Here is an 18,548-nt window from a genome sequence, read left to right as displayed (position 1 = left end):
GCCACTAGGCCATGCTTTCCCTGGGGGAATGTGCCCCTGTTTGGTGAAGGCAATTCAGAATCCAAGCAGAGGGGAGATTAAAAATGTTCTGAGAAAGCCATCCTGGAGGTGTGATTCCAAAAGTCCTTTGAAAATAGGGAGGGCACTGCTGCCGATTGTAATAGGGGATGTAATTATGTGCATATTTTAAAATTATTTATTATAAATGACATTTCTTCATATTAATATCTGTCTCCCCTTCTAGACTGTAAACTGGTTATGGGCAGGGAACATGTCTGCTAATTCTGTTGTGTTATCCTCTCCCAAGAGCTTAGAACAGTCTTCTCTAGACCATCACATAGTAAGTGCTCAATAAATACCATTGATTGAGTTCCAGGCAGAAGGAAAGGGTGTGATCAGGAGGACTGCAGCTGGTCAGGGACAATAATAATAATTATGGTACTTGTTATAAGCACTTACTATGTGCCAGGCGCTGTACTAACTGTTAGGGGAGATACAAGTTAATCAGGTTGGACCCAGTCCCTGTCCCACATGGGGCTCAAACTCTTAATCCTCATTTTCCAGAAGAGGTAACTGAGGCCCAGAGAACTGAAGTGACTTACCCAAGGGCCCAAAGCAAGCAAGTGGTGGAACCGGGATTAGAACCCAGCTCCTTCTGACTACAGGCACGTGCTCTGTCCACTGCGTCACACTGCTTCCCAAGGCTCCGTGGGTTGGTTAGCAGGACAGGAACAAAGACTGCCAGTTGCGAAGTAGTGTGAGAAGGCAGTTGGATCCATAAGAGGAGAAGAGCTGATTTCTCGGAAACACCTGGTCCTAGAACCCACAAGATTAAAAATAACCCTGGACATTATTCTGAGGCAGGGAATATTACGTGAGAAAGTAACTCAGCATTAATGGTCGCAACGTCATATGCTTTCTGGGGGAAAGAGGAGAAGAGGTGAGAGAGGAGAAGAGAAGCCTCCCCCGCCCCCCAGAAATAAACACCGACTTACTGAATTTTAGAAAAGAGGAACTATGGAACAAAATGAGGACCTTAGGTAGAAAAACGCTGAAAGTAGTAATTTTAAAAATAAGCGACCTGACCAGGAGCCTGGAGACTACTAACAAAAGCCTTTAAGAGGCCCAAGTGAAATGAATCCCTAACGATTGCCACAAAAATACAAATTGCCAGTTCTATGGTGTTGCCAGTGATAATGTATGAATCTGAAAGCTGGACAGTGAAAAAACAGGATAGAAAGAGCATTGATTTGCTTTTGAAATATAGTGTTGGAGAAGGCTTTTGTGAATACCGTGGACTGCCCCCGAAAACAAACAAATGGATTTTGGAGCAAATTAAGCCAGAGTGGTCTTTGGAAGGCCAAATGACTGGACTTTGGATACATAATCAGGGACGCTAATTCTCTGGAGAAGACGCTAATGCTAGGAAAAGTCCAGGGAAAACGTGGAAGAGGCAGATTAACAGGGAGATGGATAGAGACCATAATCACGATAACAGAAGAACCCTTAGAAAGGTTAAGGATTTTGGCAGAAGACAGGACGGTCTGGAGAAAATATATCCAAAGAGTCGCTATGATTCGGAAATAACTCAATGGCACTCGATAATAATAAGACCATACACTCCTTGTGGTCAGGGAACGTGTCTACCAAATCTGTTATCTTGTTCTCTCCCAAGCGCTTAGTACAGTGCTCTGCTTACAGTAAGCACTCAATAAATAGGATTGATTGAATCCTTCAGAACGACAAAACAAGCGAGCAAATGGAAACTCCTGCAAGTCTTAATTGCCTGAGGAAATGTGGCTATTATAATAATAATAATTGTGGTATTTGTTAAGCACTATGTGCCAGACACCGTACTAAGCAGTGGGGTAGATGCAAGATAATCGGGTTTGTCCCACATGGGGCTGACCGTCTTAATCCCTGTTTTACAGATGAGGAAACTGAGGCACGGAGAAGTGATGACTTGCCCAAGGTCACACAGCAGACAAGTGGCAGGGGCAGGATTAGAACCCAGGTCCTTTGGCTTCCCAGGCCCAGGCTCTACCCACTAGGCCAATAAACCCTGATTATCCCTGCACTGTATTTAGCTCTTGAAAGAGTACAATGCAGTAGAATAGGTAGACACAGTTTCTGTGTAGTGGAGCAGGCAGAAGTCAGATTTCAGGGCATCAGGGGGAGAGTTGGAGGAAAGGAAGTGGAGGCAGAGGTAAATGCTCAATAACGATGATTGATTGATTGATTGATTGATTGTGAAAATCAATGACGGGAGGTGCCGGGCCGAACCCAGAATTGTTGTTCACCAAACACGCCAGGACATTAGGTCGTTCGTTAAGAATTAAATTCAAGACCAACAAAGGAAACTTTTCTTCTTCCAGCAGGTAGTAAGGCTATAGGATTCAACCCCCTGTTGCCCCCAGGAAAATATTAGTAGGTTCAAGGAAGCAACGTGGTCTAGTGGATCTGGGAGTCCAAAGGACCCAGGTTCTTATCCCGGCTATGCCACTTGTGTGCTAACTTCTCTAGGCCTCAGTTACCTTATCTATAAAATGGGGTTGGACACTTTGAGCCCCCTGTGGGACAGGAACTGTGTCCAACCTGATTAGTTTGTATCCACCCCAGTGCTTGATACAGTGCTTGACACATAGTGCTGAATTAATTCCATTTAAAAAAATTAGTCATAGGTTTGGATTCAATTTATGGATGAATCTGGAGGGGTACTGGGGAAGGGGGAATTGGGGAAGAGAGTATTTGAAGGTCCATTCCTAATGCAGGAGGGTTTGTAGCTGGCGTATAATTTCTCCATCAACCCTGATGTCTCTGTTGGAAGAGCCTCAGATTGGCTGGACCAGGCGTATAGATGGTAAAATGTCATTTCTTACCTTCTGTTGCAGATGGTTTTGAATCCGATGCCTTCCTGAAACATGGGAATCCTAAATTCCAAGTGTTCCAAGACTCCAACACCAAAGTTCTCATAATGAAACAGGACACCTGCTCACCCAGATTTGAGGCCATGAGTGAACAGGAAATTAAAGGTAGGATGAGTTACTGTCTCAGACTGTAGACTGTAAATTCGCTGGGGGCATCATCATCATCATCAGTCGTATTCATTGAGCGCTTACTGTGTGCAGAGCACTGTACTAAGCGCTTGGGAAGTCCAAGTTGGCAACATATAGAGACAGTCCCTACCCAACAGTGGGCTCACAGTCTACAAGGGGGAGACAGAGAACAAAACCAAACATACTAACAAAATAAAATAAATAGAATAGATATGTACAAGTAAAATAAATAAATAAATAGAGTGACAAATATGTACAAACATATGTACATATATACAGGTGCAGTGGGGAAGGGAAGGAGGTAAGATGGGGGGGTGGAGAGGGGGACGAGGGGAAGAGGAAGGAAGGGGCTCAGTCTGGGAAGGCCTCCTGGAGTAGGTGAGCTCTCAGTAGGGCAGGGAACGAGTCTACCAACTCTGTTATATTGGACTCTCCCAAGCATTTAGTACAGCGCTCTGCACAGAGGATGCGTTCAATAGATACCATTATTGGATTGATCTTAGAAGTCCCTGCCCCAGCTCTGCCCCTAGGGAGGGCTGTGACTCCATTTGCCCTCTAGACTATAAACTTGTTGCGGGCAGGGAATGTGTCTGTTTATCGTTGTATTGTACTCTCCCCAGGGTTTAGTACAGTGCTCTGTAAACAGTAAGCGCTCAATAAATACGATTGACTTACTGATTGACTCCGTAGTAACCCTCTCTGTTGGGTGCCAGGGCCAGGCAAGGCGAGATCAATCGATCAGTCCTTCAATCAATGGAACTTGTTAAGCGCTTCCTACAAGCGTAGCTCCCTATTAAGTGCTTAGGAGAGTCCAATACAACAGAGTTAGCTGCCCCATTCCCCGCCCGTAACGAGCTCACATTCTTGAGGTGCTTGGAGAATCAGTAGGAGAAGTGACTGCTGCTCACGGTTTTTCATCACAGTGGCAAGACACGTCACCGGAAATATGAGAACGGCCTTGCCTACTGTGTCACTTTAAGCAATCAGTCAATCAATCAATCAATCGTATTTATTGAGCACTTACTATGTGCAGAGCACTGTACTAAGCGCTTGGGAAGTACAAATTGGCAACACATAGAGACAGTCCCTACCCAACAGTGGGCTCACAGTCTAAAGGGGGGAGACAGAGAACAAAACCAAACATACCAACAAAATAAAATAAATAGGATAGAAATGTAGTCACACAGCATGGCCTAGTGGATAGAGCCCGAGCCTGGGATTTAGAAGGATCTGATTGATTGATAATGGCATTTATTAAGCGCTTACTATGTGCAAAGCACTGTTCTAAGCGCTGGGGAGGTTACAAGGTGATCAGGTTGTCCCACGTGGGGCTCACAGTCTCAATCCCCATTTTACAGATGAGGTAACTGAGGCCCAGAGAAGTGAAGTGACTTGCCCAAAGTCACACAGCTGACAATTGGCGGAGCCGGGGTTTGAACCCATGACCTCTGACTCCAAAGCCCATGCTCTTCTTCACTGAGCCATGCTGCTTCTCTGGGTCCTGTTCCTTGCTCCACCTCTTGTCTACTGCATGACCTTGGGCAAGTCAGCTTCACTTCTCTAGGCCTCAGTGACCCCATCTGTAAAATGGGAATTCAGTACCTGTCTGCCCTCCTACTTTGTTAGCCCTGTGTGAGTCGACAGGGACTGTGTCCCACCTGTTACCTTCTTTTTTTTTTAATGGTATTTGGTAAGAGCTTACTATGTGGTATGCACTGAACTAAGCGCTGAGGTAAACATAGGCTAGTAAAGTTGGTTACAGTCCATGTCATTCATTCATTCATTCAATCGTATTTATTGATCGCTTACTGTGTGCAGAGCACTGTACTAAGCACTTGGGAAGTACAAGTTGGAAACATATAGAGACGGTCCCTACCCAACAGCGGGCTCACAGTCTAGAAGGGGGAGACAGACAACAAAACAAAACATATTAATAAAATAAATAGCCTTTCACAAACATTTCATTGCCTCAATCCTGAGTCAGACCAATTCATTCATTCATTCATTCAATCGTATTTGTTAAGCACTCACTGTGTGCAGAGCACTGTACTAAGCACTTGGAAAGTACAGTTCAGCTCAAAATCTTAATCCCCATTTTGCAGATGAGGGAATTGAGGCCCAGAGAAGTGAAATGACTTGCCCAAGGTCACACAGCAGACAAGTGGCAGAGCTGGGATTAGAACCCAGGTCCTTCTGTCTCCCATGCCTGCGTTCTGCCCACTAGACCACCCTGCTTAAAGATACCTTGCATCTACCCCAGTGCTTAGAATGAAAACTACAAAATGTGCCAGACACATTTTGGGATAGATGCAGTTAGTAAATGTGAGACCTTGGGCAAGTCACTTCACGTCTCCATGCCTCTATTACCTCAACTCTAAAACAAGGATTAAGATTGCGAGTCCCATGTGAAACATGAACTGTGTCCAACCTGATTAGCTTGTTTCTACCCCGGCACTTAGTACAGTGCCTGGTACACAGTACATGCTTAACAAATACCATTAAAAAAATAAAAAAGATTCCTGGAGGTGGGAGGGTATTTTGTAGGCCTTCCCAGACTGAGCCCCCCTTTTCCTCTCTTCCTCCCCATCCCCCCACCCCCACCTCCTTCCCCTCCCCACAGCACCTATATATATGTTTGTACAGATTTATTACTCTGTTTATTTTACTTGTACATATTTACTCTTCTATTTATTTTGTTAAGGTGGTGCATCTAGCTTTATGTCTATTTGTTCTGATGACTTGACACCTGTCCACATGTTTTGTTTTATTGTCTGTCCCCCCCCCCCTTCGAGACTGTGAGCCCATTGTTGGGTAGGGACCGACTCTATATGTTGCCAACTTGTACTTCCCAAGCGCTTAGTACAGTGCTCTGCACACAGTAAGCGCTCAATAAATACCATTGAATGAATGAATGAATGAACTGTCTGTTCCTGGGCAGCAGGCAGATTGCAGACTTCTGTCTCTCCCTTTCTCTCTCTGTCTCTTTGTCTCTCTTTCTCTCCCCATTGGACTGTGTCCTACCTGATTAGTTTTTAATAATAATAATTGTGCTATTTGTTAAGAGCTTACTGCATGTCAGGCACTGTACTAAGTGCTGGGGTAGATACAAGCAAATCGGGTTGGACACCGTCCCTGTCCCGCACGGGGCTCACCGTCTTAATCCCCGTTTGACAGATGAGGTAACTGCTACATATCTATTCTATTTATTACATATCTATCCTATTTATTTTATTTTGTTGGTATGTTTGGTTTTGTTCCCCGTCTCCCCCTTCTAGACTGTGAGCCCGCTGTTGGGTAGGGACCGTCCCTATATGTTGCCGACTTGGACTTCCCAAGCGCTTAGTCCGGTGCTCTGCACACAGTAAGCGCTCAATAAATACGATTGATTGATTGATTAATTACAGCACCTGGCACGTAGTAAGCGCTTAACAAATACCACAATTATTATTATTATTATTATTCGGAGTGAAGGACTTGGGGGCATCCTTCTTGAGCTGACTGGAGCAGATGTTTTGGAGGATTGACGGGCAAACCCTCATGGCTAATATTCTCATTTCTCCTCTTCTGTCCTCAGATAATGCACCTCAGACCAGGTTTATCATTCAGTTCTACAAAAGCACCAAACCCGGTTGCTATCCGGTAACCATCAGCGTGAAGAGCAGAGACCGGATCTACCATCTTTCCTGCCAGGGAAACATCCTCCATTTTAAAGTAAGACTAATGTCTGCCTGGTTTGCCGACCCGGCGGGCACCCGGATCCAAAGCGAAACCCTCTGGGAAAGAGGGCAGCGAGAGGCGGAATGCCACCCCGAGTTGGCAAACCCACTGATTGATTGTGCCTGGAAGTGGGCATCAGCTGGCATGGCGGGAGGGAAGGCGGAACCTGTTGGATCGTAAGATCTTTGAGGGCAGCGGTCATGTCTGCTAACTCGGAGGACCTGGGTTAATAATAATAATAATAATTGTGGCATTTATTGAGAAGCAGCGTGGCTCAGTGGAAAGAGCCCGGGCTTTGGAGTCCGAGGTCACGGGTTCAAATCCCGGCTCCGCCAACTGTCAGCTGTGTGACTTTGGGCAAGTCACGTCACTTCTCTGGGCCTCAGTTACCTCATCTGTAAAATGGGGATTAAAACTGTGAGCCCCCCGAGGGACAACCTGATCACCTTGTAACCTCCCCAGCTCTTAGTGCAGTGCTCTGCACACAGTAAGCGCTCAATAAATACGATTGATTTATTAAGCGCTTACTATTCATTCGTTCATTCAGTTGTATTTATTGAGCACTGACTGTGTGCAGAGCACTGTACTAAGCGCTTGGGAAGTACAAGTTGGCAACATATAGAGATGGTCCCCACCCAACGGTGGGCTCACAGTCTAGAAGGTGGGCTCACAGTCTAGAAGTGCCAGGCACTGTACTGGGACTGAGACTGTGAGCCTCATGTGGGACAACTTGATCACCTTGTATCCCCCCCACCCAGCACTTAGAACAGTGCTTTGCACATAGTAAGCGCTTAATAAATGCCATTATTATTATTATTATTATTATTACTAAGCACTGGGGTGGGTACAAACAAATCGTGTTGGACACAGTCCCTGTCCCACTTGGGGCTCACAGTCTCATCCTCATTTCAGATGAGGTAACTGAGGCCCAGAGAAGTGAAGTGGCTTGCCCAAGGTCACATGGCAGACAAGGGGCAGAGCAGGGATTAGAACCCAAGTCCTTCTGACTCCCAGCTCCATGCTCCATCCATTACATCATACTGCTTCTTAGTCCCGGCTCTGCCACTTGTCTGCCGTGTGACCTTAGGCAAGTCACTTCACTTCTCCGTGCCTCAGTTACCTTGTATGGTGCTCTGCGCATAGAAAGCTCTCCATAAAAAACCCTTGATTGGATCAGTTAGCTGGGATCAGGGTGGAGGGACAGCAGGGAATGGCTGAAAATGCTTCTTGAGGGCGGGAACCAGGATGTGGGGGAAGAAGGAGGGAGGGCAATTACCAACAGACAATGACTCACCCCCCCATTAAAGCCTTCTTGAAGGCCCACCTCCTCCAAGAGGCCTTCCCTGACTACGCCTTCCTTTCCTCCTCTTCCACTCCCTTCTGCATCGCTCTGACCTGCTCCCTTTATTCATCCCCCATCCCAGCCGTTCATTCAATCATTCATTCGATTGTATTTCTTGACCGTTTGATGATGATGATGATGATGGTATTTGTTAAGTGCTTACTATGTGCAAAGCACTGTTCTAAGCGCTGGGGAGTTTACAAGGTGATCAGTTTGTCCCAATGGGGGGCTCACAGTTTTAATCCCCATTTTACAGATGAGGTAACTGAGGCACAGAGAAGTTAAGTGACTTGCCCAGAGTCACACAGCTAACAGTTGGCGGAGCTGGGATTTGAACCCATGACCTCTGACTCCAAAGCCCGGGCTCTTTCCACTGAGCCACGCTGCTTCTCTGCTTATTGTGTGCAGAGGACTGTACTAAGCGCTTGGGAGAGGACAATATTACAATAAACATGTATGTTTGTACATATTTACATGTACATATGTACATGTTTGTAAATATGTTTGTACATATTTATTACTCTATTTATTTATTTATTTATTTTATTTGTACATATCTATTCTATTTATTTTATTTTGTTAGTATGTTTGGTTTGTTCTCTGTCTCCCCCTTTTAGACTGTGAGCCCACTGTTGGGTAGGGACTGTCTCTATATGTTGCCAATTTGTACTTCCCAAGCGCTTAGTACAGTGCTCTGCACATAGTAAGCGCTCAATAAATACGATTGATGATGATGATGAATAAACAGACACATTCCCTGCCCACCGTGAGCTTGGGTACATAGCGTGGCTCAGTGGAAAGAGCCCGGGCTTTGGAGTCCGAGGTCATGGGTTCGAATCCCGGCTCCACCCCATGTCTGTTGTGTGACCTTGGGCAAGTCACTTAACTTCTCTGAGCCTCAGTTACCTCATCTGTAAAATGGGGATGATGACTGTGAGCCCCACGTGGGACAACCTGATCACCTTGTATTCCCATGCCCAGCGCTTAGAACAGTGTTTTGCACATAGTAAGCGCTTAACAAATGCCATCGTTATTATTATTATTATTATATTTGTAATTTATTGATTTATATCAATATCTGTCTCCCCTTCTAGACCGTAAGCTCATGGTGGGCAGGGAATGTGCCCATTATATTGTTGTCCTCTCCCAAGCGTTTAGTACAGTGCCTGCTTACAGTAAGTGTTTAATAAATACGATTGACTGGCTGAGGGCAAGGGTTGAGGAGGAAGGGGCCTGGGGGCATCATTGTCCATCCAGTGGTCAGCGTCTTTTCCAGGCCGTGAGACAGGGCCGCTGCCTTTGCACATAGTAAGCACTTAACAAATGCCATCGTTATTATCATTATTATATCTGTAATTTATTGATTTATATCAATATCTGACTCCCCTTCTCGACTGTATGCTCATGGTGGGCAGGGAATGTGCCCATTATATTGTTGTCCTTTCCCAAGCGTTTAGTACAATGCCTGCTTACAGTAAGTGTTTAATAAATACGATTGACTGGCTGAGGGCAAGGGTTGAGGAGGAAGGGGCCTGGGGGCATCATTGTCCATCCAGTGGTCAGCGTCTTTTCCAGGCCGTGAGACAGGGCCGCTGCCTTGCGTGGTGAATGCCAGTGGCTTCCCTCTTCCCCAGGCCCGTCAGTCAGTCAGTGGCAATTATTGAGCACTTACTGTGTGCAGAGCACTGTACTGAGCGCTCAGCCTCTGTGGGTGGGCGGCAGGGCACGGGCTATCGCGGAGGAAGCGGATCCGCCGGGCTCACTGCGTTCTCCTTCTCTGCAGGCGGGTGAAGCACCGCAGAAAATCAACGAAGATCAGAGCGATATCATCTTCTTCCAAAGGGGCATCGTAGGTTTTACAGACCGGTATCAGTTTCAGCCCTCCTCGTGCCCGGGGTCCTATCTGGCTTGTGAAAAGAAGCAGAACGACCCCTATTTCACGATGATTTTGAAGAAGGTGAGTGGAGATGAGAACGACTCCACCCACATGACTCTCAAGCCTTTCCCTCAGTAGTCAGAAAAGAAAGAAAAGCAGTTAGATAAAATCAGGGCACCTGGGTTCCTGCTCCGCCGGGCCTCCGGCTATGTGCCTCTACAAAACACTGGGCTCTTTCCTGCCTCTCAGGGGTTTTGGGAGGTTGGGAAATAAACTATTATGTATTTTCCTGGAATGACTTCATTGTGTAAAGTGTTCAGATGGTTATTTCCTGGCACCCTGAAAGACCTCAGTGGCATTTAGAAAACAGTACTTGCTGCCGGGTAAATATTCTTAATCCCAAATTAATACCAAGGCAGTCGGGATCTGTTGTTTTTTTTTTTTTCATCAAAATCTGGCACTCTAGAGTGGAAGGTCGGGAGGGAAGCTAATGTTGGGACACCGGATGTGGGTTGTCGGCTGGCACGGTGCGGGGAGATGAGAGTCTGTTAGATCAGAAGCTGTTTGAGGGTGGGGAGCATGTCTACTCACTCAGAGAACCTGCGTCTGATCCCAGCTCCACCACTTGTCTGTCACATGACTTTGGACAATCAATCAATCAATCAATCAATCGTATTTATTGAGCGCTTACTGTGTGCAGAGCACTGTACTGAGCGCTTGGGAAGTACAAGTTGGCAACAGATAGAGACAGTCCTTACCCAACAGTGGGCTCACAGTCTAAAAAGTGACAAGTCACTTCACTTCTCTGGGCCTCAGTTACCTCATCTGTAAAATGGGGATTTTACACTGTTCTATTGTACTCTCCCAAGCTCTCGGTACAAAGCTCTGCACACAGGAGGTGCTCAAGAAATACCATTGATTGACTGATCGATTACGATTAGGGCTGTAAGCCCTGTATGGGAAAGGGACTGTGTCCAACCTGATGATCTGGCTTAGTACAGTATGAGAAGCAGCGTGGCTCAGTGGAGACGAGCACGGGCTTTGGAGTCAGAGGTCATGGGTTCAAACCCCGGCTCCGCCAATTGTCAGGTGTGTGACTTTGGGCAAGTCACTTCACTTCTCTGTGCCTCAGTTCCCTCATCTGTAAAATGGGGATTAAGACTGTGAGCCCCCCGTGGGATAACCTGATCACCTTGTAACCTCCCCAGTGCTTAGAACAGTGCTTTGCACATAGTAAGTGCTTAATAAATGCCATCATTATTATTATTATTACAGTACTCAAGTGTCCAACCTGATTTGCTTGTACCCATGCCAGCGCTTAGTACAGTGTCTGACATACAGTAAGCGTTTAACAAGTACCATAATTATCGTCTTTATTATTAAGTGCCATTGATTGACTGACCGATAGCGATTTAGATGTGATTCCCATGTCGGGCAGGGACTGTGTTCAACCTGATGATCCTGTATGATTATTATCATTATCATTATGGTATTTGTTAAGTGCTTACTAAGTACCAAGCAGTGTTCTAAGCGCTGGGATAGATACAAGGTAATCAGGTTGGCCCACGTGGGGCTCACAGTCTCAATCCCCATTTGACAGATGAGGTAACTGAGGCACAGAGAAGTTAAGTGGTTTTCCCAAGGTCACAAAGCAGACAGGTGGAGGAGCGGGAATTAGAACCCACATCCTCTGACTCCCAAACCCGTGCTCTTTCCACTAAGTCACGCTGCTTCTGTACACACTGCTCTTCTCTGTTTGTATCTACCCCAGCGCTTAGTACAGTGCCTGGCACATAGTAAGCGCTTAACAAATACCATAATTATCATCATTATTATTAAATGCCATTGATTGACTGACCGATGGCTATTTAGACTGTGATTCCTATGTCGGGCAGGGACTGTGTTCAACCTGATCATCTTGTATCTACCCCAGCGCTTAGTACAGTGCCTGGCACATAGTAAGTGCTTAACAAATGCCATTTAAAAAAAAAAAGAAGTGACGATGGAAAGAGCATGGGCTTTGGAGTCAGAGATCATGGGTTCAAATTTCGGCTCCACCAATTGTCAGCTGTGTGACTTTGGGCAAGTCACTTCACTTCTTTGGGCCTCAGTGACCTCATCTGTAAAATGGGGATGAAGACCATGAGCCCCCCATGGGACAACCTGATCACCTTGTATCCCCCCCAGCACTTAGAACAGTGTTTTGCACATAGTAAGCACTTAACAAATACCATCATTATCATTATTATTATCAAGCGCCCAGGGTCCCAGGTTTGGTGAATAATCCAGCATCTAAGTAACCCCTGTTTGGTTTTCAGTTTAGAGAAGCAGCGTGGCTCAGTGGAAAGAGCCCGGGCTTTGGAGTCAGAGGTCATGCGTTCGAATCCCAGCTCCGCCAATTGTCAGCTGTGTGACTTTGGGCAAGTCACTTCCCTTCTCTGTGCCTCAGTTACCTCATCTGTAAAATGGGGATTAAGACTGTGAGCCCCCCGTGGGACAACTTGATTGCCTTGTAACCTCCCCAGCACGTAGAACCGTGCTTTGCACATAGTAAGCGCTTAATAAATGCCCTCATTATTATTATTATTATTATTTTTGGTGGAAATAGAGAACTAGCAGAGGACTTGGGAGGCCCAAGCCCCCTCCCCTGCTCCACCCTGATTGGTGCAGTCGGGCTGAGGGGGCGGGGCCGGGGTCGTTGCCATGGTTTCCTCCAAGACCCCGCCCCACCCAGCCCCAGAATTCATTCATTCATGCATGCATGCATTCATTCATTCAATCAATCGTATTTATTGAGCGCTTACTGTGTGCAGAGCACTGTCCTAAGCGCTTGGGAAGTACAAAGTTGGCAACATATAGAGACAGTCCCTACCCAACAGTGGGCTCACAGTCTAAAAGGGGGAGACAGAGAACAAAACCAAGCTAACAAAATAAAATAAATAGAATAGATATGTACAAGTTAAAGAAATAAATAGAGTAACAAATATGTATAAACATATATACAGCTGCTGTGGGGAAGGGAAGGAGGTAAGATGGGGGGGATGGAGAGGGACGAGGGGGAGAGGAAGGAAGGGGCTCAGTCTGGGAAGGCCTCCTGGAGGAGGTGAGCTCTCAGTAGGGCCTTGAAGGGAGGAAGAGAGCTAGCTTGTCGGATGGGCAGAGGGAGGGCATTCGAGGCCAGGGGGATGACGTGGGCCGGGGGTCGACGGCGAGACAGGCGAGAACGAGGCACGGTGAGGAGATTAGCGGCCGAGTAGCGGAGGGAGCGGGCTGGGCTGTAGAAGGACAGAAGGGAGGTGAGGTAGGAGGGGGCGAGGGGATGGATGGACAGCCTTGAAGCCCAGGGTGAGGAGTTTCTGCCTGATGCGCAGATTGATTGGTAGCCACTGGAAATTTTTGAGGAGGGGAGTAACATGCCCAGAGCGTTTCTGGACAAAGACAATCCGGGCAGCAGCATGAAGTATGGATTGAAGTGGCGAGAGACACGAGGACGGGAGATCAGAAGGCTGATGCAGTAGTCCAGACGGGATAGGATGAGAGCTTGAACGAGCAGGGTGGCGGTTTGGATGGAGAGGAAAGGGCGGAGCTTGGCAATGTTGCGGAGCTGAGACCGGCAGGTTTTGGTGACGGCTTGGATGTGAGGGGTGAATGAGAGAGCGGAGTCGAGGATGACACCAAGGTTGCGGGCCTGTGAGACGGGAAGGATGGTAGTGCCGTAAACAGAGATGGGAAAGTCAGGGAGAGGGCAGGGTTTGGGAGGGAAGACAAGGAGTTCAGTCTTGGACATGTTGAGTTTTAGGTGGCGGGCAGACATCCAGATGGAGATGTCTTGAAGGCAGGAGGAGATGCGAGCCTGGAGGGAGGGGGAGAGAGCAGGGGCAGAGATGGAGATCTGGGTGTCATCAGCGTAGAGATGATAGTTGAAGCCGTGGGAGTGAATGAGGTCACCGAGGGAGTGAGTGTAGATCGAGAACAGAAGGGGACCAAGCACTGAACCTTGGGGAACCCCCACAGTAAGAGGATGGGAGGGGGAGGAGGAGCCCGCAAAAGAGACTGAGAATGAACCACCGGAGAGAGAAGAGGAGAACCGGGAGAGGACGGAGTCTGTGAAGCCAGGTCAGATAGGGTGTTGAGGAGAAGGGGGTGGTCCACAGTGTCGAAGGCAGCTGAGAGGTCGAGGAGGATTAGGAAAGAGTAGGAGCCGTTGGATTTGGCAAGCAGGAGGTCATTGGTGACCTTTGAGAGGGCAGTTTCCGTGGAATGTAGGGGACGGAAGCCAGACTGGAGGGGGTCGAGGAGAGAGTTGGTGTTGAGGAATTTGAGGCAGCACGTGTAGACAGCTCGTTTAAGGACTCGTTCAACAACTCGTTATTATAATAATAATAATAATAATAATGATGGCATTTGTTCAGCGCTTACTATGTGCAAAGCACTTTTCTAAGCACTGGGAGGGATACAAGGTGATCAGGTTGTCCCACGGGGGGCTCACAGTCTTAATCCCCATTTTCCAGATGAGGGAACTGAGGCCCAGAGAAGTGAAGTGACTTGCTCAAGGTCACACAGCTGACAATTGGCGGAGCTGGAATTTGAATCCATGACCTCTGACTCCTAAGCCCCGGCTCTTTCCATTGAGCCATGCATGGCTTAGTGGAAAGAGCCTGGGCTTGGGAGTCAGAGGTCATGGATTCATTCATTCATTCATTCAATCATATTTATCGAGCGCTTACTGTGTGCAGAGCACTGTACTAAGCGCTTGGGAAGTACAGGTCAGCAACATATAGAGACGGTCCCTACCCAACAACAGGCTCACAGTCTACAGGAGGGAGATGGGTTCTAATCCTGGCTCCCCCACTTGTCAGCTGTGTGACTTTGGGCAAGTCACTTCCCTTCTCTGGGCCTCAGTTATCTCATCTTAATGGAAAGAGCCCGGGCTTGGGAGTCAGAGGTCGTGGGTTCTAATCCCGACTCTGCCACTTGTCAGCTGTGTGACTTTGGACAAGTCACTTTCACTTCTCTGTGCCTCAGTTACCTCATCTGGAAAATGGGGATCAAGACTCGTGAGCCCCAAGTGGGACAGCCTGATCACCTTGTATCTATCCTAGTGCTTGGACAGTGCTTGGCACACAGTAAGTGCTTAATAAACACCATTATTATTATTATTAAAATGGGGATTAAGCCTTCTAGACTGTGAGCCCACTGTTGGGTAGGGACTGTCTCTATATGTTGCCAACTTGTACTTCCCAAGCGCTTAGTACAGTGCTCTGCACACAGTAAGCACTCAATAAATATGATTGATTGATTAAGATTGTGAGCCCCACATGGGACAACCCGATAATCTTGTATCTACCCCAGTGCTTAGATCAGTGCTTGGCACATAGTAAGCACTTAACAAATACCATCATTTTTATTCACTCATACATTCATGCATGCGATCAATCGTATTTATCGAGTGCTACTGTGTGCTGTGCGCTGTACTAAGCCCTTTGGAGAGTGCAATACAACAGTATAATCAAGTTCATTTATTCATTCGATCGTATTTATCGAGGGCTGTGTTCAGAGCACTGTACTAAGCGTTTGGGAGAGTACACTACAACAATATAATCAGTTCATTCTTTCATTCGATCATATTTATCGTGGGCTTACTGTGTGCAGAGCACTGTACTAAGCACTTGGGAGAGTACAATACAAAAATATAATCAAGTTCATTCATTCAATCATATTTATCGAGGGCTTGCCAACTTGTGCTTCCCAAGCGCTTAGTGCAGTGCTCTGCACACAGTGGGTGCTCAATAAATACCATTGAATGAATGAGTGAAGGAAGGAACCCTCTCTCCACTCAAACTCTTTTCCTCACTCAAACCCGCTCCCAATCAATCAGTGGTACTTGTTGAGCACCTACTGTGTGCGGAGCACTGTACTGAGCGCTCGAGAGAGTATAGTATAACAGAGTTGGTAGACAAGTACCCTGCCCACAAGATGTTGCCAACTTGTGCTTCCCAAGCGCTTAGTACAGTGCTCTGCACACAGTAAGCGCTCAATAAATACGATACGAATGAATGAATGCAGAGCACTGTACTAAGCACTTGGGAGAGTACAATACCACAATATAATCAAGTTAATTCACTCATTCAATCGTATTTATCGAGCGCTTACTTTGTGCAGAGCAGTGTACTAAGCACTTGGGAGAGTACAATACTACAATATAATCAAATTAATTCACTCATTCAATCGTATTTATCGAGTGCTTACTTTGTGCAGAGCACTGTACTAAGCACTTGGGAGAGTACAATACCACAATATAATCGAGTTCATTCGTTCAATCGTATTTATCGAGTGCTTACTTTGTGCAGAGCACTGTACTAAGCACTTGGGAGAGTACAATACCACAATATAATCAAGTTAATTCACTCATTCAATCGTATTTATCGAGCGCTTACTTTGTGCAGAGCACTGTACTAAGCACTTGGGAGAGTACAATACCACAATATAATCGAGTTCATTCGTTCAATCGTATTTATCGAGTGCTTACTTTGTGCAGAGCACTGTACTAAGCACTTGGGAGAGTACAATACCACAATATAATCAAGTCAATTCACTCATTCAATCGTATTTATCGAGCGCTTACTTTGTGCAGAGCACTGTACTAAGCACTTGGGAGAGTACAATACCACAATATAATCGTGTTCATTCATTCAGTCGTATTTATCGAGTGCTTACTGCGTGCAGAGCTTTATTTATTTATTTATCTTACTTGTACATATCTATTCTATTTATTTTATTTTGTTAGTATGTTTGGTTTTGTCCTCTGTCTCCCCCTTCTAGACTGTGAGCCCGCCGTTGGGTAGGGACTGTCTCTACGTGTTGCCGACTTGTACTTCCCAAGCGCTTAGTACAGTGCTCTGCACACAGTAAGCGCTCAATAAATATGATTGATTCATTCATTTAATCATATTTATTAAGCGCTTACTGTGTGCAGAGTACTGTACTAAGTGCTTAGGAAAGTACACTACAACAGTGACATTCCCTGTCCACAAGCTCACAGTCTAGTACAGTGCTCTGCACACAGTAAGCGCTCAATAAATACAATGTAAAAATGAATGGAAGGGTGGAGACAGACATCAATGCAAATAAATACAAGCACAGAAAATGACAGATATGTACATAAGAGCTGGAGGCCTGGGGCAGGAGTCCAAAGGGAGCAAGACAGGGGGACGCGGGAGGGAGTGGGAGATGTGGAAATGTAGGGCTTAGTCTGGGAAGGCCTCTTGGAGGAGGTGGGCCTTCAATAATGCTTCGAAGAATAATTGTCAGATTTAAGGAGGGAAGGCCAGGGGTCGGCGACGAGACAGGTGAGATCGAGACCCAGTGAGAAAGTTAGAACCAGAAGAGCGAAGCGTGCAGGCTGGGTACTTCCCAAGCGCTTAGTACAGTGCTCTGCACAAAGTAAGCGCTTAATAAATACGATTGAATGAATGAATGAATGAGAGAAGCGGGGGGATGTAGGAGTGGGCAAGGAGATGGAGAGCTTTAAAGTTAATGGAGAGTTTTTGTTTGATACGGAGGTGGATGGGCAACCACCGGAGATCTGAGGAGTGGGGCTACGTGTCCTGAGTGTTTATGTAGAAAGATGATCCAGGCAGCAGGGTGAGGTATGGACTGGAGAGGGAAGAGACAGGAGGCTGGGAGGTCAGCAAGGAGACCGATGCAGTCATCTAGGCAGGATGGGATGAGTGATTGTATTAACGCGGTAGCAGTTTGGAGATGAAAGGGTAGATTTCATTGATGTTGTGAAGGTGGGACCGACAGGATTGGATGACGGGCTGAATATGTGGGTTGAATGAGAGAGAGGAGTCAAGGATAACACCAAGATTACGGGCTTGTGAGGCGGGCAGGATGGTGGTGCCATCTACTGTGATGGAAAAGTCAGGGAGAGGGCAGGGTTTGGGTGGAAAAAGAAAAGGAGCTCTGTTTTGGACATGTTAAGTCTGTGCTAAGCGCTTGGGAGAGTCCAGAACAATAAAATCAAGCTCATGTGCAGAGCACTGTACTAAGCGGTTGGGAGAGTCCATTACAGCAATAAATACTTCCATTCCCTGCCCCCTGCAAGGAGCAGCAGGCACCCCTTGGGCCGCTCCCTCTCCCCCAGGGTGGGCCTGGCTCTGTACTGATGTCGGTCTCCCCTCCTCTGCACAGTGACCTCCTCGTGGGCAGGGAATGTGTCTGTTTATTGTTGCATTGTCATCATCATCATCATCATCATCATCATAAATCGTATTTATTGAGCGCTTACTATGTGCAGAGCACTGTACTAAGCGCTTGGGAAGTACAAATTGGCAACACACAGAGACAGTCCCTACCCAACAGTGGGCTCACAGTCTAAAAGGGGGAGACAGAGAACAAAACCAAACATACTAACAAAATAAAATAAATAGGATAGATATGTACAAGTAAAATAGAGTAATAAATATGTACAAAAATATATACATATATACAGGTGCTGTGGGGAAGGGAAGGAGGTAAGATGGGGGGGATGGAGAGGGGGACAAGGGGGAGAGGA

At 46.5% G+C, this 18,548-nt stretch overlaps 1 protein-coding gene across 1 annotated transcript in view; it reads left to right on the top strand.

Annotated features, from left to right (window-relative positions):
- Positions 1-10,286, top strand: part of IL18 (interleukin 18) — a 37,348-nt gene extending 27,062 nt beyond the window's left edge. The window contains exons 5-7 of the mRNA XM_038754290.1: positions 2,892-3,032; positions 6,631-6,767; positions 9,899-10,286. Coding sequence (XP_038610218.1) covers positions 2,892-3,032; positions 6,631-6,767; positions 9,899-10,129 — 509 coding nt within the window. The 3' untranslated portion in view covers positions 10,130-10,286. The remainder of the gene's footprint in view (positions 1-2,891; positions 3,033-6,630; positions 6,768-9,898) is intronic.
- The last annotated feature ends 8,262 nt before the right edge of the window (positions 10,287-18,548 follow it).

This window comes from Tachyglossus aculeatus, chromosome 11 (genome assembly GCF_015852505.1).
Source record: "Tachyglossus aculeatus isolate mTacAcu1 chromosome 11, mTacAcu1.pri, whole genome shotgun sequence".
NCBI classification, from domain to species: Eukaryota; Metazoa; Chordata; class Mammalia; order Monotremata; family Tachyglossidae; genus Tachyglossus; species Tachyglossus aculeatus.
Note: the sequence above shows the minus strand (reverse complement) of the source record. Positions and strands in the feature narration are given on the sequence as shown.